The sequence below is a fragment of the Amblyomma mixtum genome, chromosome 7 (assembly GCF_055824585.1).
Source record: "Amblyomma mixtum isolate Tamu chromosome 7, ASM5582458v1, whole genome shotgun sequence".
NCBI classification, from domain to species: domain Eukaryota; kingdom Metazoa; phylum Arthropoda; class Arachnida; order Ixodida; family Ixodidae; genus Amblyomma; species Amblyomma mixtum.
Genome location: NC_143018.1, coordinates 38,531,190 through 38,557,634, shown reverse-complemented (window position 1 = coordinate 38,557,634; position 26,445 = coordinate 38,531,190). Strand labels below are relative to the sequence as shown.

At 48.3% G+C, this 26,445-nt stretch overlaps 1 protein-coding gene and 5 non-coding genes across 6 annotated transcripts; 4 read left to right on the top strand and 2 right to left on the bottom strand.

The window, feature by feature from the left end:
- Positions 1–10,279: 10,279 nt before the first annotated feature.
- LOC149335721 (U6 spliceosomal RNA) lies at positions 10,280–10,382 on the bottom strand. The gene has a single exon (XR_016284690.1). It is a non-coding gene; the product is annotated as a U6 spliceosomal RNA (small nuclear RNA).
- Positions 10,383–14,143: 3,761 nt separating this feature from the next.
- Positions 14,144–14,215, top strand: TRNAE-CUC (transfer RNA glutamic acid (anticodon CUC)). Its single transcript has one exon. It is a non-coding gene; the product is annotated as a tRNA-Glu (tRNA).
- A 9-nt stretch (positions 14,216–14,224) lies between these two features.
- On the top strand, positions 14,225–14,297 carry TRNAQ-CUG (transfer RNA glutamine (anticodon CUG)). The gene has a single exon. It is a non-coding gene; the product is annotated as a tRNA-Gln (tRNA).
- Positions 14,298–17,059: 2,762 nt separating this feature from the next.
- On the bottom strand, positions 17,060–19,424 carry LOC149335718 (uncharacterized). The gene is made up of 2 exons (XM_089553997.1): positions 19,141–19,424; positions 17,060–17,438 (listed from the first exon to the last, which is right to left on the bottom strand). Exons 1-2 carry the CDS (start codon positions 19,422–19,424, stop codon positions 17,060–17,062), a joined length of 663 nt encoding a protein of 220 aa, XP_089410123.1.
- Positions 19,425–20,427: 1,003 nt separating this feature from the next.
- On the top strand, positions 20,428–20,499 carry TRNAE-CUC (transfer RNA glutamic acid (anticodon CUC)). Its single transcript has one exon. It is a non-coding gene; the product is annotated as a tRNA-Glu (tRNA).
- A 9-nt stretch (positions 20,500–20,508) lies between these two features.
- On the top strand, positions 20,509–20,581 carry TRNAQ-CUG (transfer RNA glutamine (anticodon CUG)). Its single transcript has one exon. It is a non-coding gene; the product is annotated as a tRNA-Gln (tRNA).
- The last annotated feature ends 5,864 nt before the right edge of the window (positions 20,582–26,445 follow it).

Here is a 26,445-nt window from a genome sequence, read left to right as displayed (position 1 = left end):
ACAGCGCCATCCAGTTGCGCAAGGCATCGTCCGTGACTTTGGGATAACTCTTGTGTCGAGGCGCAAACACTTTTGGCTGAGACTTGTGCAGAAACAATAGAACGCTTTGGAGATTGTTGTCCCGTGGACGCGGCTGCGGCTGGCCGGAAAACGTGCTGTTCGCACCAATAACGCGCGGAAATTGCTTCCAGACAAAGTTCAAGAGTCGGACGAACCCAGCTAACTCCTCCTGTGCTCTCGATAATAAAAAATGGTTCAGGGCGTGTCCGTAGAACTTGTAGGTACGTAGAAAGCAGTACTGCTCCTGGCGGTCTGACGCCTCGCTTTCCGAACTGAAAAGCAAGTCTCGAATACCGGACTTGGTGTAAAATAGTGCTGCCAAGACGCTTAGAAAGCCAAAAATATCTTTCATCTTTGGTTCACCGTGAGAATGAACAAACTTGAATATTGCGGAGAAGGAATGGACGTCAGGAATACCGACGGCTTTAACTTCTATGAAGTCAAAATTGAAGTATTTTCGAAATGGAAATGCCCACCTCTCTTTAGGCACTGTTGGTACGTACGTGTACAGATTCGCGATGTCAAGGATTGACTCGCAACTGTTGCAAACTTTCAAGTAGACATCGAAAACACCGGCCGTCGACTCTAAGCTGTTAATAATCTCGGTAAGTCGCGTTTCATTCACAACGCCTCCAACCGCCATTTCGTGGTACGTCGTGTACACGAATTCTCTGGCCTGCCGCGTCCTGACGAGCTCCCAAAGCCTTCGAGCTGTGTCCTGGAACGCGGCGTCCAGTGGGAAGTAGACGGCTCTTAGTCTGTCCTTCGTGTAGCCGACTTCGACGCCAAACAATACGGGCAGGGCGACGCGCCTGGCCATGAAAAACAGGGAGCCGATGAGGTCCGAGTTCTCGCTTCGGTCAGGCCACGTCAGGCCTCCTTCGGCAAGCACTGTCTTGAGTTCGGTCACTGCTGTGGCACCCTGTCCGTCGATGTTCAGACATGCCTCCAGGAACTGGGCCGCTTGTCCCACGGGCTCTTTCCGCATTCTGGACGCTACTCTTTCGCTGTGGAGCCGCTCTATGACGTCTACTGTGTACTGTCGCCACGCCGAGAAGGACGTCGACATCGTCTTGTGGCTGTGGCGCCATCCTCCGCAAACGTACTCGTAGAAGTTGTGGCACGGACTGACGCTGGCGTCCATGGACTCGAGAAGCATGGCGGTGTAGACGTCCGCGCACGATCCGCTGTCCGAGCAGGAAAAGAGGGCGCCACGCTTGCTACCGACCTCGCCGCTGCGGTTGTGTCCGAGCGAGGTCGTAATCTTCATGTGCGTTATCGAGGGCTTGGTGACGAGACGCCAGGTCGCGAACAGCAGAGCGCCCAACACCACGGCAGCGCCCAAGCCGAGGACGATGGATGTGAGCCACATTCTGCTCTGCTTCGTAAGCTGTTCGGTCTGCGTCCTGGGCTCGCTCGGGATCCCGGACTGGCGTCGAATCTGCAGTTTCCAAGCACACGAAGTTATACAAACACGAATTCCTCCATTTAGAATGCAGTACAACTGTTTGCAACTGTTATAGCCGGCGAGACACATCGACTCCCATTTCTAATGCTATACAGCCTCGAAAATAATTACAGATGGCCGCCTTGAAAGGCGTACGTACCATGAAATAACAAGTGTGCATGCGCTGCTTTCTACTCGTCGACGGAGACGTCTATGCTGGCAGCTCCCGGACTCAAATTGCTTTTCACCTTACAAGTGTCTATATCTTGCTTCTCAGATGTCGTTAGTTGTCCACAAAAATGTGATTCTATGACCTGTATTGAAAAGGATCATATTCGTCACGCGCACTGCATCCGTGGTCTTAGAAGTTTAAGGTCTTGTATTTATTCGTGATCCTTTTTCAGTGTAAAAGCAACGCTTTGGGTTATGGTACTTAACTACTCAAAATGTCACTCAATTACACCTGAGAGCAGATTTCGCTTCGGCTGCAGTTAGGGCGAGATCATGATAGCTTCGCTATAGACGTAGTAAGTACGCCGCGATTAGCGAAGCGACGTCAACTGATTTGACCATGTATACGTACGCGCGCCCGCTTTCAAGGGAGAGGTTGCAATAACTGTAAATAACCAGTGATCCCTTATTTTTAATGCTTAGCAAAGCTTTTGCCGAGCCCACGTTCATTTTCTTTTTTAGTGTTCCCGTAGCACGCTGGTTTGAATCTTCATTACGTTTGTCCATTACATTACTGCGCTTCTTCTATATGGGTGGCATTAGAACCTGCGAGGCACTTCATCAACTGCATTTGAAGCAGGTGCTGAATGACATTGCAAATAAGCGCGGTGTTTTTGCTCCAGCGCTGATGAAATGTTTATTATGCTTTGTGAGTTCTGTTTTTGCTCGAGCATTGCCGTTGATAAACTTCGCTGCTACTTTATAAAGAGCAGTAAAATACAGCTAAGCTCTAAAGTGCACCGCAAACAGTACATCTAGACAAGGGTGTCGAAATCGCGAAAAAAACTGTTTATTTTCTTGCGGGCACAGTCTTTCAAGGAAGCGCGGCAGCCACCCTGCTCCCACTTCATGAAATTCTCGCCAAAGAGGGCGCTGACTCCTTGCTCCCGAAACGCCGCCTGGTGGCATGAGAGACGCCGTAGTGGAGGGCTCCGGAAGTTTCGACCACCTGGGGTTCTTTAACGTGCACTGACATCGCACAGTACACGGGCTTCTAGAATTTCGCCTCCATCGAAATTCGACCAAGCTGCCTTGCCGGAAGCGGAAGTTGAGCTACAGTGGGCCCAGGAATGGGAATGATGTGCACCAACGTTGATGTGTAGCGCCGATCGGCGTCTACTAATAGCATCTCTGGGAACCCTCGCCAAGTCTCAACAAAGCGACGCACGCATAGTAACAAAAGGAAGCAAGAAAAAAATAGGCTGCGATTCGACTTGGCCGAACCGAGTTAACCGCAGCGCAAGCTGCGGCACGAAGCTCTCGGTTATATACAACTCTGAAAAGAGTGAAATCAAAGGTTTGGCGAACTCTCGTGTGGTCTGGTAGTGAGTAATTCATTTCAACAGAAACATCTTGTTTTGACACAAACCTTTGACCGGCATCTTCTTTTTTCTGTTGAAATGAATTATACAACTCTCGACGGTGACGTCACTCCCACACTGCATCGCGCCACAATCACGTGGTATCACGCGAAGGTCACGTGACTTCATTCACACCTCCACACCAACTGTATGTATGGTATGTGCCATTCTGTCAAAGGCTACAACAACAACAACAACAACCAACTGTAAGGTCAAGGTCAAAGGGTAAGGGTGGTCCACTGACTCGACCTCACATGGCAAGGCATAAGCGCATATCAACACCAGCCATAGGCTTTAACCAGAACCAGGCATAAACGCATACCAACACCAGCCTAAGCTCAACCAATGGCATTCTAGGCCGGCGGCTAGGCAGGTGAAGTGTGAGTTAGGTGTCTTGGTGTAGCTTTCGCTACAAAATATCCGATTTTCACCGTCCAGAAATGAAAAAAAAGTGGCAGCGGTAAGTCTTATGGTGGTCCCCGCGAGAAACAGTCCATGCTCTTACGGTATGTCCTGGCCAAAGATGTAGTATTCACTTCGCCTTGTGCAGCTTACCTTAGGCACCGCCCTGGTATGTTCTGCTGACGAATGATTGGCGACGAGCAGTGCTGACTGGCCGGGACTCGTCCCTGCTGAGGTGATTTTCGCTGGAGGCGTCGCTGATCTCGAAGCACGGCGCGTGTCCGGAGTTCCTGGCGCAGAGGTGGATTTCCGCTTGCCTGCTCCATTCCTTGAACCAGCCAACAGCCCAGCTTGTGTCGCTGACACATCTTGCACTTTAGACGCCTCTGAGTGTTTCGCTTTGTTTTTGTCCCGTTCCGGCGAGCCAGCCTTCTTCTTTGACGCCTTGGGTTTTGTTGAATCGGCCTTGGTATCCGGCATCGGGTCGCCTGTCTTCGCTGGCAAATGACTTCCCGTAGTTTGTGAGACATGGCCGTTCTTCGCTGAATCTTTGGTATTCAACTGGCTTCCATGTTGTTCTTGCTGCTTTGGCTGCTTCTTCGCAAGGTCTTGAGGGCGATGATCTACGGATACGGACGCAGGTCGCGACATTCTTGGCGTTGAGCGGCCGCGTTCTAAAGGGACCGCTGAAGGGGAAGCGGTCATGACTTCTTCTCTGTCGTTTTCTTCATATACTATCTGCTCGTCGCTTTCCAGCTTTCCACGGAGTGAAGACAGGTGCACAGTCTAGCACTACACAGCCATTTAACATGTGCAGGTGACAGGTTCTCCGGAAGATCTGCCATTCATGACTGGTGCCTATACCTGTATAGCCTCGGCTTTGGGAAGTAAGTTAAAGAGGTAGTTTTCTGTTAAAAAACGCTACTACATAAATCCCATGTAAGCGAAAAATGCCCCCATTCCTGCAAAAGGCCGATTATATATATCTCCTTGGATGTCTCTCGGGTGTGTGCCCTGGGTGGGGAAGTAGCCGGGCCAGTGAAGCCCATATGTGAGGTTGCCACGCCTGAGAGTGCCACGTCGCGACAGGACTGTGACACGAAAGCTAGGAGGAGGACGCCGACCCTTGACGAGGGAATGAACGGGGCAAGCATGGGATGCTAAGAAGGACTCCTTTGCACCCCCATTCTGTGGACGTGCGCAAATGAACCACCTCCGGCAGAGTTGATACAGCTCCCTTCTCCCGAGCGGTGGGAGGTCGTGCTGGTTAGCTCGGACCCCAAGATTCAAGTACGGGCGATTGAGCGGGCCAATGAGGTTGCCGCCAGCCATGGACTAGCAGCCATCTGTTGTTGTTGTTGTTGTAGCCTTTGACAGAATGGCACATACCCACACTGTGGGATCGGCCAAGACTCGGGAGGTAAAGGTTGGTATTCACCTGTGCGTAGTAAAGGCAAAAGGAAAGCACACGCGACCATCTAGTACGCGTCTCCTGAAACCTGCTCTCGACACAATAAATGTTTTACAATCCAATCCAATCCAATCCACATCGCCGCTTCTTTGTGAAGAAAGAAAGATACTCCATAGGAGAAATCCGACAGCGGTCTGACGCCTTGTGCCAGGTAGCCGAGAACGAGACCCGGACGACCTCTGGTCTACCTGCCCGTTACGCCGATGAAAGTTCTTACCCGAAACTGCCACTGTGACAGCAGAATACCTCAGCTTCCCCCGCGGGGAACGTCGCTTCGTCTGTGTGCCGATTACGAGAGACTTTCTTGTTATCGCATCCTGTGTCTCATTTCCTCCCACTCTACGTGGACCCCCACATCTGAATGCGTGATCTCCGAATGAGAGCGGCACACGGTGCCCACATTGCCGACGCAGGGAGGGTATGGTGGCGCCAGGCCCCTGTGCAGCTCCTCTCGCAGACACTCATCGTAGTCAACTAGGCCCCTTCCGTCGACACGCGGAGTTGCCTTTTTTTTTTCTTTACCTTGCGGCCAATTGCGCCGCACTGGGATTCAAACGCCGGTCCTCTCGCCCGCAAGGCGGATGCTTTACCTCTACGCCATCGCTTTATGCCTCTCAGGTTCTCTCAGATCATGAAGGGCAGTTTACCAATATCCTTCAAGAGAAAAGTATATAACAGCTGCATCTTACCGGTGCTCACCTATGGGGCAGAAACGTGGAGGCTAACGAAAAGGGTTCAAACGCAGCGAGCTATGGAAAGAAAAATGATAGGTGTAACGTTAAGAGACCGGGAGCGGGCGGAGTGGGTGAGGGAAAAAAAAACGCGGGTTAATGACATCCCAGTCGAAATCAAGAGGAAGAAATCGGCTTGGGCAGGGCATGTAATGCGAAGGCAGGATAACCGCTGGTCCTCAAGAGTAGCCGGAGTGGACTCCAAGAGAAGGCAAACGTAGCAGGGGCGGCAAAAAGTTAGGTGGCCGGATGAGATTAAGAAGTTTGTTGGGAAACGGTGGCCGCAACTGGCAAAGGACAGGGTTAATTGGAGAGAGATGGGAGAGGCCTTTCCGTGCAGTGGGCGTAGTGAGGCTGATGATGATGACGATGAATGTTTTTCGATTATATATTCATTTGCCTTTGATGATAAATCTATGATATACAATTTTCACAACGCAGAGTACTGATGCAGCGTGCCTATCAGTGGCTGAACGAGAACTGCACCTGGGAGGTAAAGACGTGCGAGAGTGTCGAGTTCAAGGCATCCCAACATCACAACATTTTCGTAACCTCCAAGTGACATGAACATCGGTGAAGATGGTCCACCCTCGAATTCCGCGCGTCTGCGTGGGGCCCACCAGAATGTAAACGTTTTGGCTAAAGATTTCAATAAAAGCCTGCAATCAACATTGGTGAGCGTTGTCGGCTGATACCAAAATATCTGTTTAAGCTCGGAAGGGTTGTAAGTTTTCAGTTTAAGTACTGCATGTGCGCGGGAAAACGACGTGGTAAAAAAAAAAAAAAAACCTTTACCAAATGGCGCTTCAAATACGCATTGTCAGATGCCTGAGATAAGTTTCGTGTTTAAACGCCTTAAAAAATTCCGCTGCTATTCCGTCATCACGTGGCGACTTCCTCATGGGGACTGGGCATCAGTTTCTAGGTTTCATGCACGCGTAAAATGGTCACGTATGTGCCTTTCAAATACCCAAGTGTTCCTCTCGACAGGCATCAAGATAACGGTGGCTTTTGGAAGGAAAAAAATTGGCTGTGGTTTAGCTCTGGTTAAACCAGGAGGATTGCGAAAGCAACCTCTGCGCATAGCCATACATTGTTGCGTGAGCTACATTGCCCACAGGCTCACCGTTTCGCGCGCTCTTGCACGACCATACTGCGCATGCGCGAAGTGCAAGTGACGTCACTACGCACAGCTGGCGTGCCGGTGGTCCCGGCACGCTATCTGTGCGCCGCTACTGCGCATCGAAGAGGAGAGAGGCGATGGAGAGCGCGCGGCAGCGGCGGCGGCCCCGGCACGCTTAGCTATGCACCGCTACTGCGCATGCGCAACTGGCGAGCGCGGCGGCGGCACCTCTGAGTCACCCGCGCAGAGACGGCAGCGGCGCGCCAGCTGTGCGCCGTGTGACGTCACTGCCCGTCGCGCATGCGCAGTATGGCCTTTCCGCGGCTCCGCGAAATGACTCGGCGACGAGCGTAGTGTTGGTTTCGCAACAAAAAAAAAATCAAGAAATGTCGAAGCGTACACAGAAATGTTTGGGATGGCATCTATCTGTTTTCGCGCAAGCAAACATACGTAATATATTCTTGGCTTCAAAAGTGTAGTATTTCAGGTCCGCAAGGATGCGGAGTTCTGCCAAACCGTCGTCAGAGGGTAGTATCCCGGCATGCTCCACGATCACTCGGCAGCCAACCTGGGCCTCAAGAGAACGCTGGGCGTACATTTTCACATAATATAGAACAACACAGAAGCTTCTGTTCTAGAACAGTCAGCAACTTCGAACGAATGGCAATTTTCAAAACTTCTACCCCATTCATGCGAATCTGCGCCCGGCCGCAGAGGCGCTTTAAAAATATCCCCTTTATTTTCGCGATAGTTTACTACTGTTTGAGGACAATTACATTGGATGAAAAAGTAGACTGACGTGAAAAGGTATGTTTATTTGCGTGAACTGTTCCTACAATTAAAATGAGTGTCATCTGTCGTGCGATGGTGAAGAAGAGTGACTCTCTTCCGCAATAACTTCCGCTTCCTGTTATAGAGCCGCAACAACGTAGGTCAATCTTTACCTAAAATAATCCGACCTTCTTATTTTCGTTTTTACATTTTAAAATTCAGGGGCACTTCGACTGTCTAGAGTGCGTAGAGGCGAAAGCGTTTTCCGCACCACTTTGACTGCCTGTGTGGCACTGGTGACGTCACACATAGTTAATGACTAATTACTAAGTAATGACAAATTACTAAAATCAACTGCTAATTAATGACGTTAAACCTTCGCCTTCAGGAGTGGAACGCGACAGCGTGTTGTAGCGCTGCCAGGCAGTCCACGGAACGCCACCACCCGTTCGGCGCGATGCCTTGCCCTTTGAACGCAACGCTTTTTGAGGAAAGGAAATGGCGCAGTAATTCTCTGTCATCTCGGTGGACACCTTAACCGCACCGTACAGGAAGGGAGGAAGTGGCAGTGAAAGAAGAAAGAGAAAGAGGGGCCGTAATGAAGAAAATGAAAATTATATTTGAGGAAAGGAAATTATGCAGTAAAACTATCTCGGTGGACGCCCGTCAAAAGCGTGACACCTCTGCTGACAACCTTCTGTCGACAACGTTCTGTCGACAACGATGAGGCATTAAGGCCTCCTTATATATGAGGCCTTAATATATCTGTGCGGTGTGTAAATGGCACGGGCAAAAAAAAAAATTCGAAAGGAGGGGAAGTGGGGGGGGGGGGGGGTATACAGCGCTCAGAAAATTTCGGGGGGTTGTTTGACACCGAAACATCATCCTGGCTACGCCCCTGCCAGAGGAAACAGAAGCGCAGTGGTGCTACAAGAACGAACATTAAGAGCAAATGAAACTGATATATTTCGAACAACACTAGGGCGATAAATGTATACATAGCTGTCTTTTTAAACTCTCCAGGACCAGTGAAAGAGATAACGTTCACAGGAAGATCACTTCGGAGCTTAATTACTCTAGGTAATGCAGAAGACTTAAATGACTGAGTTTTGCCATATATCCGGTTGAAGCTGAGTTGATCATGTAAGCGTTGTGAAGAGCGGAAAGGTGATTCCAGAGGCAACAACGAAGGACGGGTGTAAGCATATTTATGAAATAAGCAGAGAAGTGAAATGGAGCGACGAATTTCGAGCATCTGTGTTTGAGCTGGGAGACACTCCGAAAGCATTCCGTTTTGTCATTTCTTGGATCCTTTCTAGATTCATTTAATTCGATTCTCAATCTTTCTAAACTTTTTTCGATGCTTCTAGCTTTTTTCTCAGCTTTTCTTCAAATTTCTTGCCGTATTTTGATCCGTTTTCTTTCCTCTATTCTCATAGCGTCCTAAAGCCATCCCCTAACAACTGCCAAAGAACAGAGCATCTTTTATCGTCATATCGTAAGCTATTGCATATCCACATCTACAGAAAGAGAAGGGGGAGGGGAATAGGGGACTGGAGATGGAGAGGGAAAGACGGAGGAGGATCGCAGACGCTTATAAAGAACGTCTTCGATAAGACGGGCACTTCGAAAAACTGACATGAGCCCTTTTAAATCACCCGAGATGGTCATTTAGCCCTTTCATTTTAAATTCCGCGGGTCGGTCACAGGGGTGGTAGTTGATAACGATGACGACGTGCAGTGCGCAGCGCGAGAGTTCGTTGCAGTTAAACACGAAGAGCGATCAGCTCTGGCGCGATAGCATAGTGTTCTCGTGCAGTGGCCTGCAAAGTTCGTCTCTTCGCGCCGCCGCAGGCTGGAAACTCAGTCGCGGCAATGTATACTTTATTTCTCCATGTTGGAAAAGGTCACCCTAAGTCAACATGTGGTTTCCCGCCATATCCCGCATCACGTGACTAACTTCAGTGGCTTCACCACTACCGCCTTTTCCAGGTTATGAGGCCAACTGTGCTTTCGCACCAAAACGAAAAAAATTGGCAGTGGTTTAGCTCTGGTTAAACCTGGAGGATTGCGAAAACAACGAGGAGAGAAATAGAGGCGATGGAGAGCGCGCGGCAGTGGCGGCGGCCCCGGCACCCTAGCTATGCGCCGCTACTGCGCATGCGAAACTGGCGAGCGCGGCGGCGGCACCTCTGAGTCACCCGCGCAGCGACGGCGGCGGCGCGCCAGCTGTGCACCGTCCTCGCGCATGCGCAGTATGGCCTTGCGTCAGCTCCGCGATATGGCTCGGCGACTCATGCAGTGTTACTTTCGCAACAGGACTTTTTTTTTTTTCAGTACAATAATGTATTACCCTAAAGCAGCGTTGTTGAAGGATACAATAAATAAAAATGCCTCCCTTATTCACTGGGCTGCATCTCCAGAACTTTTTATTCATAAGACAAAAAATTTAAGAAGTGCAGCCCTGAAGCGAAGCATTTACAGGACGTCACTTTACGGTTTCACCGGCGATTACTGGCAGAATATATTGGGACCAATCCCCGCTGTGTACAACTTTCACTTTTGCGAATACATTTCTGCATTTAGGTGTTTGGGACAGCCACGATGGTGTGCCCAGGGCTTCGTGACGAACCGTGGAAACAACGCGGCAATTTTCAGTGCCTCATTTAATTTTGAGAAAAAAAAAATGTGGAACGCTTCACGATTTTGCGTGTCATCCTTGCGCAGGGGCCATGCTAATCTTCTCTGTATCGTTCCAATTTTAGTATATGTACTTTGGAAGTGCAACCCCCAAACTTGTGTTCAGGTATATATAGTCCCAACAGGAAGGCAGAAAAGTGTGACGGTGAGCCTGAGTAGTTATTTTACGATTAGCTTAGAATCACGTCTGATTTCGTGCTTTACAGAGATAGCTTTACAAGGCGTATTTTAATCGTATAGACTTTTAAATAAATTTCTTTATTATAATGAACGGCGTCCGTCAATTGTTCATATGCAGGCCGTCTTCCGTGCAAGAGAAGAGCCCTTGTGGCTTCACTGCAGTGTTTGCCTTCTCTGCTGCCATCTAGAGGACTTTGTTGGGACTAACCGACCACCCGCGTAAATTTGAAATTTTGATTTCGCGATGTTTCGTTATCAGTACCGCAGAAAGGAAATTACCTGTGTGTGACCTCTTCCTACAGTACTTCGTTTTTAGATCTTTTAATTTAGAAGGAAGAATTTCTGTTACTGCGATGCCTTGTAGACACCAGTGAACATTAAACAATCCACGCACGCTGTCCCATTCGCTGATCGCTTAATTCATCCGGCTATGGCGGTAGTTGCGTCAGCGGTATCAACTAATATATAGACGTCTCCAAGTAGCTAAGTCCAAATGTGCCTGTGTCAATTAATGGTAGACATGCTAGTCAGTCGCCGATACATCCATAAGTCGGATCCGACAGGCACACAGGAGAATACGCGTTCTGCCGGCCACCCGAATTCCAAAATTATTCTTCTCCTCCTATCTAGTCACGTGATGCAGAAAACTCTTCGAAAAAAAAAAACTGTCACAGCAGAAAACAGCGGGGATATGAATACGACATACAAACGTCGTTTTCAAGCCTTATCGTTCTTCGCTGACCTGTTATTTTGTTTTTCGTTAAGGCGCGCCTGACTAACTGCCAGGTGTGTGAGCCGTCCTTTCACTTGCGGCCTCTTAAGTACTTACTATAATACAACATTTTGGGCGAGTTGGTTACCTACATTCATTATTACAGCGCAAAGACGGCACAGAACAAGAAGGGGACACAACAGTTGACAGTCAGCGCTGTTGTATCCCCTTCTTGTTCTGTGCCGTCTTTGCGCTGTAATAATGAATGTAAGTACTTACGTCCGCCGGCCCGTCTGGTCAACAAAAACACAGGCGGCAGATTTTCTAGAGCGTCCTCCCTCGACCCAATTGGTGCATATGTCGCAGCTCCACGTACGCCCCATGACCACTGACGGCGCTGTCTTGAGTGCGTTCACTTCCCAGCACACACTCCACACCCCATGACCCACGGCCACTTGGACTATCCCATCGTACCACACGTCTATCACAGCAGCATGCCCACCATCACAGAAACGGACGCCAAATGGTGAATGCCAGCTTCCAACTGGCGGAAAAATCAGGAACAAGACAATGCTTTCGCACACACCATTTATGAATACAGCTCAGCACGCATCAGGCACCAACACAGACGAACTCCGCGCCCAGAAAATAAGGTGACACGTAAACGACTGTTGATTGGCGTGCCATGCAGTTTATATCAATGCAAAACAGTTACTTCAAGTCTCCTTGCACATTAAGCTGGCGGCAAAGTTAGTGTCATTACTGGCTCTAGCTAGAGAGAACTGGAAAAATTCAGTGACTCCGGACCTGCAGCTGTACTTGCCAACGCCGTAGGCCCGAGAGTGAGAAGAATGAACGTGCACCATGGCACAGGACGGGTTCTGCAACTCGCTCCTGTAGAGAACGAACAGTGACATATAATGATCCGGTGCGATGCAGAGAGTTCCCTTCTACAGACTGGGTTTTAATCCCAGCAAGTCCAAACTGGAGTATGCATCACCAGTCTGGGGACCCTCCTTATGACAGTCATATTACTGCTCTTGAGATGGTTGAGAATAACTCTCGCGTTTCATCCGCACTAATTACAACCGCACTGCAAGCATACCTACTATGAAGTCTAGCCTTTCTCATCCATTGCTCTCACTTCGTCGAAAAGTGTCTCGTATCGCATTATTTCACAAGTTGACCATCATCCTGTGCTGCGCGATCGCCTTATCCCACAGCCATTTTATGTATTCCATCGTACTGACCATAATCATAAAGTCGGTTTCGATTCTTGCAACACCAGATATTTTTCTCAGTCATTCTTGCGGCGTACCTCGCGTGACTGGAATCACCTTCCCGTAGATATCGCAGACATCAGTAATTACGAGATGTTCCGCGAAGCTAGCTATAGAAGCTATAGCTAGCATTGTATACTCAGGTGCCATTTAAATTTGTCTCTCTGCTGTATTTTTCTAATCTTATTCTTGTGATTTTGCCACTCACCCTCTTTAATGCATCTGGCCCTGAGGGGTACGATAAATAAATAAATAATAAGTGTCACGTCAGTTACATCTTTCACTTAAATGTACTTTACCTTAGCTGGAAACCCTCCGATCTGCACTGGACTAGGTAAACGTATAGAGAAGCGGAGCACAGCAGTTGCTAAGCCAATAGCATCCCTCATTAGTGACACACCAGGCTTGTTTGCCTCATAAAATGGCACATAGCCTGAAGGGGGACTGGCCATAACCCGGCGGCGACTACCTGTATTGCAAATCGCAGGCGACAAACATGGGATGGTCTAAAAAATTTGGGCAACTCAGTATCCGTGACAGAGACGGTTGAAGGTGGTAGGGGGGATTTTACAAGCTTAGAATTATGCGAGGGAGTGAGCAAAAGAAAGAAGAGAAGAAACATGAAGGAATAGCAAAAAGGAAAGCTCAAATATAGGGTAAAATGGGCATTACGAAAGCTTATGATGGTAGGCGTTTTGTTTCAAGAAGAAAACCTTGAACTGCAGAGCAAACATTCCCTCTGGTATGTCCAAGCGTAGAAGCACCAAGGGATAAAAAATTCGGGGGGCACTTTGGCTCTCTAAAGTGCTGCAAGGCGAAAGCGTTTCCTGGCCACTGTTTGTTTTTATTTACTCTTTTATTTTTCATATTTATTTATTTATTTTTTGCTCCTTTTCTTAATTTTATTGTTTTTTATTGTTATTCTCACAGCTTATTTTTATTTTGTTTCTATTTTGTTTACTTTTTATTTTCCTTTTCATGACTTTACTCCTTTTATTTTATTTATGAAGCCCATGCATTCACTAGATGCGCCTTTATTCATGCCTTTAAGCAGTGACGCCGAAAGGCGGACGAATCTGCCGACGCGTCTGTCGACACGGCTGCCGACGCGTCTGTCGACACTCCTGCCGACGCGTCTGTCGACAGGGCTGCCGACGCGTCTGTCGACACTCCTGCCGACGCGTCTGTCGACACTCCTGCCGACGCGTCTGTGGACACGGCTACCGACGCGTCTGCTAACGACAGTATGAGGCATTAAAGGCTTTCGCCTTAAAAGATCTTCAACTTCGCCTTCTTCAGCTGTGTCAGCTCCTTAAGGCGCGTTCGCGTTCGAGTGGCTTTACTTTGTTTCTTCTCTTCACTCCAATGTGGACGCTTCCTAACCCCCTGCAATAACCGGGAGCACATAAAGCTCTCAAACCTTTAGTGGCTTTAGTGGCTTTGCGTTGGCGCGTCTCCTTTCTTTATTTCTTTTAGGCACCCTTGCAAGTGGCATATCACACCAATTTCGCGCCCATGGTTGCTTTGCAAGCTCTGTCCCTTCGCGGTTGCACGTAAGGCTGTTTGAAATGAACCCAGCGAATGCGACTCGTGTCAGCACTGCGGCGAAGCCCAGCATAAAGACTGATACGCCTTTGCCCTGCCAGTAGAAGTTATTTAAGAGGCGACCATGCCTCCGGCGTGGTCTAGTGGCTAGGATACCTGGTTCTCACCCAGGAGGCCCGGGTTCGATTCCCGGCGTCGGAACACATGTGTGGTCTCATGGTGTAATTGGTCAGCACTCTGGACTCTGAATCCAGCGATCCGAGTTCGAGTCTCGGTGAGACCTTGTTTTTTCCGGCCTGCTCCCCTGAAATACATTTTTTTTTTTTGTAAGTGCCTTTGCAACTTGCAACAAATGGCATCGTAGTGAACCGAACGGGCTATGCCTTCGCACTAGCAACGAAACTAACGCTGTATTTTTTTTTTTTTTTCACGCAGAGTAATTTGGCGGAACAAGAGAGTTCAGAGCTAATTGACTACATAGTCTGCCGATAATATCAATCCTATTGAGAACCCAGCATCGCACTGACATTCTAACTACCTGCTTCGTTTTGTCTAACTATACTGCGAGTTCACCGTTGCATACTGCATACTACCACGCTGCTCATTCTTGTGCGGCTCTTCCTTCTTAAACGTCGAGCAATTTTCGGGGCTTTATTTGGTTTTGTTGTGTACCTCGAGAAGGTTTTGAGGGGTTCCTGATGTATTTGGACGTTTTTTTTTCGCCTCGTTAAAAACTCTTTCATCACGAAAATAGCTAATGCTCGCACCACCCCAAGCACCACTTGTAATCGGCCCAATGTTTCAAATGGATGGATTCACTCTATGCCTTTGCTGTGCCAGCCTTTGCAAATACGTTTCCAATATTGGGCCTACGCTCAGTGGTTACGGCGCACGGCTGCTGACTCGAAAGACGCAAGTTAGGTCCCGGCCGCGGCGGCCGAATTTCGATGGAGGCGATATTCTGGAGGCCCGTGCACTGTGCGATGTCAGTGCACGTTAAAGGTGCACTGAAGAGGAATCTAACTCGTTTTTTTTTTTTTTTTTGCCGTGGGAACTCGACCTACGCACTCCGAGCATACTTAAAAACATCGAATTATTGCTATGTGCGGGCGATTTCCCTAATTTAAATCGGATTAACGACCGGCTCCCGTTTTTTTTTTTTTTTAATTCCCCGCAGACGGTGGGAGGAGTTGACCAACGCATGCATCTTTCAGGCGGTCCCGTGACGTCTTTGCTTTCATTTTTTTATTTTTTTTAGGTTTCCGCGAATAAATAGATCTAGTCACAGACTACATAGCTGCAAATTAGGCCCGCGGAAATAAAAATACGTGTGGACTCCGGTTTCGTCGATCACTATACGTACCACACCGCCGACACAGGGGCAAACCACCCCGTGACTGGTTGAAAGGTTGGTCGACTCCTCCCACCATCTGCGGGGATTTAAAAAGAAAATGCGGGAGCCGGGACGCTTAATCGGATTTAAATTAGGGAAATCAGCCGCACAGGGCAAATTCGAAGTTTCTAAGAACGCCTGGAACGTGTAGATCGAGTTCCGGCGGGTAAAAATACGAGTTCAGATTTCTCTTCAGTGCACCTTTAAAGAACCACATGGGCTCTAAATTTCCGGAGCCCTTCACTGCGGCGTCCCTCATAGCCTGAGTCGCTTTGGGACGTTAAATACCCATAAACCAACCATCTATTGGGCCGATTACCTGCGCTGCTTGGGACAGTGGACATAAAAACTAAGCGCTTCCACGTAACTTGTAGGGTGCCCGTTATTGTGTGGCGGCAAGGAATGTGAATCACTGGCCGCGTGCCGGCCACTGTTACACCGTAATCATCGAAAACCGCGGAGGAGGTGCACCGCACACCTTCATACCACTGTAAAGCTACTCGGGAGACGGGGATGGGTTCTTGCTTGGCATTCCAAGCAAGGTTGTTCTGCAATGTTAACCGAGTTCAAAGCACACATGCTAGTAGGAACAAAGTCCATCAAACCTCTTCCTTATTTACGCGAGAGCGTATACAGCTCGTTCGGCCGAAAAGCCGTCGGCGTCGTTGTCGGCACCGCGCATCGGAAAAAATCGTATAATTCCAACCATTTGCCGGAGAATGTTCTGGATGTGCCATACGATTCAGCGTTTCGCGCAGCATAACTTTTCAGCCTATAGCTAGCGGTATGGATTCTAACCGGCGACCTATAGTCGGGGGCTGCGCAAAAAAAAAAAAAAAATCGTATCAGGCGGTTGGGGGGTCCACCAAAAAAAGTGAGACTGTTACTACGTTATTTCATTTCCTCAAAACAAAAAAAAAAATTCGATTTGACCAACGGACAAGGCGTCGCGCCGAACGGGCGATGGCGTTCCGTGGACTCCCTGGCAGCGCTTCAACACGCTGTTGCTGAAGCTGGTTGGTTTGGCTAGGGTATAACGTCCCAAAGCGACTCAGGCTATGAGAGACGCCGCAGTGAAGGGCTCCGGAAATTTCGACCACCTGGGGTTCTTTAACGTGCACTGACATCGCACAGTACACAGACCTCTAGAATTTCACCTCCATTGAAATGCGACTGCCGTGGCCGGGATCGAACCCGCGTCTTTCGTGTTTACATGATATTGTACCAAAAAACGTACTATTCGCAACTTCTATGAAAGTGAGTTTTTGCTGGGTCTGCCGGAAATCAGGCATCATTGTCACTGTTGCGACTGCTGTGCATTGCTATCACTGTAAGCAAATGAACAGATTGCCGGATATTACAACATAAACACATTGATACTGCGCATTCCACTCCACTAGTAGGCATTGCTTGCATTACGTGACTGCAAAGGTCACATTATCTAGATCTTCACCTTCATCCATCACTTGGATCATCGCTCAAGTGGAGGAAGCTGGGGAAATGGTCCAAGAACTCGGTAACTGGGTAATGAAAGATGACGACACAGTTTGATCCTGACGACGTCATCTGTTCAGCCATTGCTGCAAAAGGAGGCACTTGTACACGCTATCGAAATGTTTATTGCACACAACGGTCGGCTGTAGCTACAGGTGCTATGCACCTCCGGTAATTTCTGCGGGCTCTGTAGGATCCCCCACCGAGGCACGACGTGTCGACTGTCCCTGCGCAACATCCGGGGCTGCACGTCTGCCTGGAGTTACCGTTGAGCTGTCAGGTTCGACGTCTCCTGTGGCCTCGGAGGATGCTGCCGTGCCTTCTCCCGCTTCGGTGGTCTCTATATCTCCTATCTCCACGTCTGGATCGGGCCCCGTACCGGGTGTGTGCAATTCATTCGTGCTATTGCGCTCCGTGGTCGCGTTGCCTTCGACGCGACCCGCGCCACGGTCCGTCATGACTGCCCACAGACAGATCATGCCGGCCACGATGACCACGATGGCCAGCAAGCCCATGGGGAAGAACCATACGTTGCCCCTGTGGCATAAAATGGACCAAATAGTACTTATTATAACCAGCACCTTCACTATTTTTGATGCGAGAGCATTAAGTTTTCACTCTGAAACCACGCCGATGTTCGGTGTCACAAAATTCGTTGATTAGTCGAGAGAGGTGTCGCGGGACCATGTGATGTCATCACAACCTGCCCTGATTGGTCGGGATACGTCACGTGGACTTGTGACGTCATCACAATCTGTCCACTGGATTGTGAGCAACCTGCCCGCCGTGGTAGGCGGCAATTAATGATTGGTCGAAATAGGTCACGCGACTTTGTGACGTCATCATGAACAGCCTACCGGGTTGTCAGCCACCTAGTTTCCAGACAGCAATTTAGATTTTTAAAAAATCAGAGAAATGTGATATATGCAAATGTCTGCATGTCACAGCATAGCGGATACTTGCTGCAGCAGCTAGCAGTCCGACTATGGCGGTTCATGGACCGACAGTTGCAAAGAAATTGACGCAAACACACCCAGAAGTTGCAACAGAAGCTGCGACGAGTGTTAAATCTGATGCTATCATCTTTCTCTTAATAAAGCAGTACTGCATGCCAAGAGATTTAAGAGTCTAGAACGGGAATAAAAGCCGCTTCACACTGTTGCTTGCCGGCATGTAAGACTTTAGTTGCCGTTTAAAGCATGACTTTGCATATCTTCGCGCATGTGCAGTGAACTTATCAATGTGAACAGCAGGATGGCCTGGTAGCAATCACAGCACAGGTGGTTAGCCCCATGAGAGGTAACATGGCAGGGAAAGCCGGGAAATATTTTTTCTTCTGGGTAGCCTCAAACGCCTGAGTAGATTTCGCACCTATCATTTCACAGACAACGTGAGAGGGTATGTACGTGCACTCTAAACAGAAAGGAGTGAAAAGGGTGTAAGCTGTCCTGTAGCGCACACCCTTATAAAATAGAGGGCGCTAGAAGACAGCTTACTTCCTATTTTACTCATATATAGGCACATGCCTGTTTAGAGTACAGATCAAGACCTACTGAACTACAGACCTGCACAAATGGCCCTTCTCCAGCGCGCATGTTCTAGTTCATGCCTTTTGCCGCTAGGACAGAAACATTACGTGCGGCGTGGCGCTAATATATACCTGTTGAGAAAATGGCCTCCTCCATCATTTTGTTTCAAAGAGGGCAGTTTTGTCGTTCGTCCACGTAATCATTATCATCAATTTATCTATGCTAGGCACGGTGGTGCTGACGAAAAGAAAGGGGACAAAAAGGAAGACGTTTTTTACACTCTTCGAGAGCAAAAAAAGTCTTTATTATAGCTATTTTCATTGCTGGTGTTAAGATAGCAGAGAAAGACAAAACAAATGTATTAAATAGCGTGTACAAAATGGCAAACGATGATGATGATCACAGCAGACGAACAGGTAAACCGAGCGCCCTCAACGGCCAAAAAGCTAACGAATGTTGGCGCACTCTGCTTCATAGGACCCCGCCGTATGTGCAGGTCTGTAATTCAGTAGGTCTTGGTACAGATGAAGACACTGTTTGCAAGCTTACTCCAGCAGCTTGTTTACACTCCTTTTTATAACTTTCTTTCCCTTTTTCATTATGCCTAATGGCAAACAGCTCGAATAAAAAAAAAATACTCCAGCAGCTCTAAGCTGCGATATACGGAGACCAGACTGCGCAAGGATCTGTCAGCACGACTCAGCACAGACCAGTCGTATACGTAGATGGTCGAAGGACGACGCGTGAGCTCCGGCGTGAGGTCCGAGGGCAGCACCAGCGGCGGCAGCATGGGGCGCCCGAGGGGAGCACCGGGGCCCGCGGAGGCGCTGGGTGTCGCGCTCCCGGACTGGGCGCCGCTGGCTGTAGTCTCTACGCTGGCCTGCTTCTTCGAGTCCACGGACTGCTTGCTCGGTGTCTGGTCCTTGCTGCCCGCGGAGCCCTTCTTACCCTTCTTGCCCTTTTTGCCCGAACCAGCCTTCTTAGCCTTGCCCATGGTGGCAGAAGCGATCGGTGAACTAACCCTATAGCAGCGCTCAAAAAGGAACACCTTTTTCGTCGTCTTCGCCCTGTGACAGGTAGCTCGCGATGCCGTGTTTTTTTTTTCTGTTGGCGGACTGAAGGTCCTTCTCTAGATAATTTATTCTCTGAAGACTTGTTTGTAAATGCAGGGCTTTTAATTTTTCACCGCATGCGTATATCCCTTATAAAAATGGTCTCTAGACAGTCTATAGACTTCTTATTGACTTCCTATAGATATTGCTCTTTGTCTCTTCATTGTTTATAGACTGTCTATAGACAAAAGTCTACTAAAAGTGTATGGCCATAAATGTATATATTGTCTATAGACTGTCTATGGCATTTGTATTGCCTATAAACAGTTCTCTAGGATTTATCTATAGACAGCCTATAGATGTTATAGACAGAAGTCTATAGACACTCTATAGAATGTCTAAAACTTTTTTTTGTAAGGCAAACCCCGCTGTGGAAGTGCGCCATTTTTCGAGGACTATGCAACTAGGTTGAGGCAGTCTGTGAGGAGACGTCATACAACACACCGCTGTGCCAGCTGTTCGACCATTGCTAAGAGTCGCATTGCTTCATTCCAATTTTTATTGCAACCGCCAAGGAAGTGCTGTTCTCACTATATCCTGGAAGGTTTATCACCTAGTTCTTTACTTCTGCGCCTACCTCTCCTTCTTCTTCAGCCGTATGCCAGCTTTGGGGCTGCATCTTCTGTTTCCTGTTCATCCTAAGCTCGTGACTCCACTCTGGCACTTCTTTCTTTTTTTTTTCTTTTCCTGGAACGTTGTTGCCTGTGGCCCCACCCATTTTTGCCCCCATGATCGGTCCATGATTGCTGTTGTCCGTTTGCTGCATTTGCTGATGTGGGCCTGAATCTCGATAATAATCGTGTCGGAGCTTCGACGAAGCCTATCATGAAGCATGGCATGCTCTTGCGAATTATGACCAGAAGGTTTTGAAGCTCGGCAGGCGTGTCCGGCGTGGTCTAGTGGCTAGGATACCTGGCTCTCACCCAGGAGGCCCGGGTTCGATTCCCGGCGTCGGAACACGTGTGTGGTCTCATGGTGTAATTGGTCAGCACTCTGGACTCTGAATCCAGCGATCCGAGTTCGAGTCTCGGTGAGACCTTGATTTTTTTTTTTCATGCTTGGCCGCCACCCACTCCGACGCAGCGTACATAATGTCGGACTCGCAGCAGGCCTGCCGAAATTAAGTGCGGGGTAGGATAGCGCCACTTGACCGCAGAATACTATTGGCATTTGGGAGCAATTCGAATTCGGCGATTAGATAAAAAAAAAACAGACAATATGGCTGCCCGGTCACCAGGGGGTTGAGGGAACAAGGCCGCTCACGCGGCTGCCCGAGCGGTCTTTTCCCCGGGTTTAAATCAATCCCCCGGTTCTGCCGCGGAAATCATACTAATCCCGCTAATCTCTGGCGCGGATATTACAAATCATTTACGCCTCTTCAAAAGGGTACTCCTGGGACCCACCAAGGATTTCGGCAGAACCGAGGAGTGCCACCTTAGACGGCTCCAAACCAGTTCTTTCTAAAATCCAGCCGTACTAAAAACACGCGCACCCGATATTCACGGGCAGGTGAAAATTCTGCTGGCAGTATGCTCACCTATACCACATGGTGTGGGCCTGCCAGTTAAACACAAATATAGCAGTTTTAAGTCAGCCAACTAGGGAGGGCTGGGAGGCGGCCCTGTCCAGCTCGGACTTGGAGAATCAGCGGGCCCTGGTCCAGAGAGCAAGGGCAGCGGCGGCGGGCAATGGCGTCCCGGAATAGGGACTGCCACCCAACGCAACGACCATTCCCCCCCCCCCCCCCCCTCTCTTTCTCAGTTCAGTACAGTGCTGTAATGAATGTTTTCTCCTCCTCCTTCCTGCTTGCTCACTAAAATCACTCTGCAGGGTCCTCCGTATTCACCACCAACTGACATCGCTTCATCGTACTCACCATGTACCCGAAACTAACGTTTGAAAATTTCTTACTGTATTATGACCTGGGTATGAAAGGACTTCGGCAAAGTCAGCCGAATGTCGTCCTGAAACCGCGAGGAAGTTGAAGCCGGAAATGATGCCGAAACAAAGACCTAAGTTTCTGTAGCTAATGTCGGCGTATGAAAAAAAAAATTCAGGGGGCACTTTTGCTCTCTAAACTGCTGCAAGGCGAAAGCGTTTCCTGGCCACTGTTTGTTTTATTTACTTTTTTATTTTTCATATGTTGTTTTTATTTATTTATTTTGCTCCCTCTCTTAATTTTGTTGTTTTTTTATTGTCACATCTTATTTTTATTTTGTTTTTTACTTTCTTATTTTTATTTTTATTTTCTTTTTCTTGACTTTACTCCTTTTATTTTATTTATGAAGCCCATGCATTCACTAGATGCGCCTTTATTCATGCTGGAACCTTGAGCCTTTTAAGCAGTGACGCCGAAAGGCGGACGAATCTGCCGACGCCTCTGTCGACACGGCTGCCGACGCGTCTGTCGACACTCCTGCCGACGCGTCTGTCGACACGGCTGCCGACGCGTCTGCTAACGACAGTATGAGGCATTAAAGGCTTTCGCCTTAAAATCAATCTGCAGGGTCCTCCGTATTCACCCCCAACTGACATCGCTTCATCGTACTCACCATATCCCCAAAACTAACGTTTGAAATTTTCTTACTGACCTGGGTATGAAAGGACTTCGGCAAAGTCAGCCGAATGTCGTCCTGAAACCGCGAGGAAGTTCTAAGTTTCTGTAGCTAATGTCGGCATATGAAAAAAAAAAAAATTACCGACGATTACGTTACTTCCTTATGCGAAATTTGAGCGCAGCAAATAAGCTGTTTCACCTTTTCGATAGATTGAGGCAAAGAAATCGAGCAACACATGTATGCGCTATCACAGAATTTTTTTTTTATTTTTCACACGTATTCCTTTAACAAAGACTCCACTAACAGTTCTTGACAGTCATGAAGGAAGCTTTGTGGTCGGAGAAATAGACTGATATATGTTCGACTTGGTACACCAATGCTTGATTCTCAAAGACGAGATGTATACAAGTGCCTCGCGAGGTTGTCACAGCCGTGGGACGCGTTACGAGCGAGAGGAACGGGATGTTCTCCCGCATAAGTGTTAGGAAATTGCTGTTTGTCTTTATGTCAACATTAAAGTCCCCCACTACTAACATCGGTGTGGATCGATGGACGGTTAATGCGAGTTGCAGGAAGTGCACGACGTCTTTCGTGAGTGCGGTAGGGGCGAAGTAGGCAGCTACTACCAGCAAGCCGTTGGGCAACTTTGCGGCGCACAGTTCGCCAACTTCATGTGACGTGCCAAACATTTCGACTGGTATTGCAGAGAGACCTGTGCGCAAGTAGATAGCGACTCCCGCCGCTCTGTTGTGGTCTCTGCGAGCACCACAGCAGTATAGGAAATCTATGATTTCGAGAGGCTCTTCGGGATCCATCCAGGTTTCAGCAAAGCAAAGTACAGAGCAATGGCGCAGAATGTGATCGTGGTGTACGTCCTTGGCATGTGCGGCAAGGGAGCGTTCGTTAAGAATGTGGTTGTGAATGATGAATCAAGTGCTGCCAGCGAATGACGCGTCCATTGGCTGTCTGCGTGTGTTACTGATGTGTGGTTAACATGTTAAGCTTCGCCTGTAAGAGTGGAACGCGACAGCGTCTTGCAACGCTGCCAGGGAGTCCACAGAACGCCATCGCCAATTCGGCTGTACGCCTTGCTGGACGGTAAATTTATTTTTTGAGGAAAGGAAATGTATCTCTCTCGCATATCTGGGTGGACACCTGCACCTCGCCGTAAGGGAAAGGGGGAAGATGGGAGTGAACGAAGACGCCGTATTAGCTAGACGCGCCTTTGTTCATTCCAAACCATTCAGCTGGCATTACGGAGTGGCTAGCGTGCTCGTATCGCACTCCGGAGACCCTGGTTCGATTCCCCAACTCGACCAATTTCGTTCTCGGGTTTATTGATTTATGCGGTCTAACTAGAAAGGTTAATTAGGCTATTTCATATTTATATTATTGTATTTCTATCCATCGTGTTCTGTCATTAACCTGTCAATTGTTGGAACTGTCTAGGATGTTCGACACAACGTATATGAAACGAGCAACGTCTTACTGAGTGGGGAAGTGCGTGGTGGTGGAGGGAACGCGGCTTCGTACTTATGTTTTTTTTCAGCAGCGTCTCCTTCCGCGGACGCTGTTGTCGCTGCGGCGCGCGTCTTTCTTTTCTTTTCTTCTGACCTCTTCATTCTCCTCTATATTAATTAGGGTAATTGATCAATTAACTAAACTCAGTCCAACTTAGTTGCAGCATCACTATACGATCCCTTTGATTGGTTGCATGGTTACTAGCCAAAGTACAATTGGCCCCATTTGAAATTCGCGCACTGTGACGTCACGAGCATTTCGACCAATTGAAAAGCATGACATTGGGGGCGGAGCTGGTTACGAGGCCGACGCCGACGCCGACGCCGACGCGAAACCCAGGAACGGACGCCAAAGAGCTGCGCTCTAAAAAGGAGGACGCTTAAGCTTCACTTTTAGGAGTGGAACGCGACAGCATATTGCAGCGTTGCCAGGGGGTCCACAGAACGCCATCGCCCGTTCGGCGCGACGCCTTGGCCGTTGGAAACAGCTTTGAAACCAACGCATGTTTGAGGACAGGATATGGCGCAGTGATTGCTCACATATCTCAGTGGACGCCCGAACTGCACTGTAAGGGAAGGGAGGAAGGTGGGAGTGAAAAAACAAAGAGAGAAAGAGGTGCCATAATGAAAGAAATGAAAATTGGATTTGAAGAAAGGGTATGACGCAGTGCTCGTGAATGTCTTACGTGTCCTTTCTTTCTGTACCTTGTTCGTTTTTTGCGCTAACTTCTTCGAAAATTCATCCCCAACTAGCCCGGCAGCTTGCTCTCCTGGACGCAGTGACTGCTTCACATATCCCGGTGACACCCGCAGCCCCCGGTTATAGGTCGCCGGTTCGAATTCCTGCCGCAAGCTAGGCTCTAACTTACTCAGTACGTTTATGCTGCACGAAACGCTGAATCGTATCACACCATCCGGAACATTCTGGGGCAAACGGTTGCCATGATATAACTACGACGCCGACGGCTTTTAGGCCCAATGAGCTGTATGCGCTGTCGAGTAATATTTCCTAATACTGGCCGAATACGGGAACCGAATGCGGGAATACTTCCGAATACGGGAGCGTTCGCGTTGAAGCGGAAATAGCTCTTCGCTCCTAAGTTGAACGCTTGCAGGACAGTGCAGTTGAGGTACAGTGCCTAGAATACTTGGCACTGCAGTTGAGATCAGGCACCCACCTTGTGAAAGATTATTAAGGTGAAAGCCTTTAATGCCTCATACTGTCGTTAGCAGACGCGTCGGCAGCCGTGTCGACAGACGCGTCGGCAGATTCGTCCTCCTTTCGGCGTCACTGCTTAAAATGCTCAAGGTTCCAGCAGAATAAAGGCACATCTAGGGAATGCGTGGGCTTCATAGATAAAATAAAAGGAGTAAAGTCAGGAAAAGGAAAATAAAAATAATAAAATAAACAAAATTAAATACAAAATAAAAATAAGTTCTGAAAATAAAAATAAAAAACAATAAAATTAAGAAAAGGAGCAAAAATAAATAAAAAACAAAATATGAAAAATAAAAAAGTAAATAGAAACAAACAGTGACGCTTTCGCCTTGCAGCACTTTAGAGAGCCAAAGTGTCCCCTGAATTATTTTTTTTAATGCGAGAGCATTATATATGGCTATGTAGCGTCAGCAAAAAGTGTCCGCAAAACGTGTCCGCTCGATTACGTCGTTCTCTGAAGATAAATGTGTGAAAGTGAGATTGTGACAGATGGTGTGAGATAAAATGTTATCGTGGGAAAAATGACGACGATAAGGGGCAATTAGTGAATTAATTAAAGGCGAAATAACGCGAAAAAATACACTTAAACGTCAACATTGCCAAGGACGTCGATATAGTACCTGGACGTCAGAACAACCAAGAACTTTGATATACCTTTGTAATGGAACAAAGCTTTCGCCTTTCATCAATCGCATTTCATCAAGTGATCTCAAAAGTTTTCGTTTGTTGCGATGAATGAATAGCTGCGGAGGAAGCGCTCTGCCACGATGTTAACACTCGGTGAGAGAGGCGCGATCCTGCCTTGAGACGCCACCACCCGCCTCATGGTCCGCTAGGAGCATCGAACTGCACTGCGTTTTCCAATATGGTGGGGACCAGCATTTGTAGCTCAGCAGGTGTTGTCAAATTTCTATTTCACTACGCATCGCAACGCACAAAAAAGGCCTTATTCGCAACGGTTTTTTCTTCCAACGCTTTATGGACAGTTTTGCTCACAAAGCAGGGTGTCCATATAGTAAGCCAACATCCCTCAAGATAAAATATCTTACCGGTACACACCTATGGGGAAGAAGCATGGAGACTAACGAAAAGGGTTCATCTTAAGCTAAGGACAACGCAGCGAGCTATGGAAATAAAAATGACACGTGTAACTTTAAGACCGGGAGCGGCCGGAGTGGGTGAGGGAAAAGAAACGTAGGTTCATGACATCCTGGTCGAAATCAAAAGGAAGAAATGTGTTTGGGCAGGGCATTTAATGCGAAGGCAAGAGAACCGCTGGTCCTTAAGGGTAACGGAGTGGATTCCAAGAGAAAGCAAACGTAGCAGGGGACGGCAGAAAGTTAGGTGGGGAAGTTTGCGGGGACACGGTGGCCGCAGCTGGCAAAGGAAAAGGACGTCGTTAATTGGAGAGACATGGGAGAGGCCTTTGCCCTGCAGTGGGTGTAGTGATTGTAGTGGGTGTAGTGGGTGCAGTGGGTGTACATGATGACGATGATGTATTCGAAGTGAATATGCGGCTCGATCATGCACCACACTATTGTTTGTTTACACGTACGGTTCCGATTCTCGAGGTGTCCACCCGCGGACGAACGGAAAGAGATGTGTG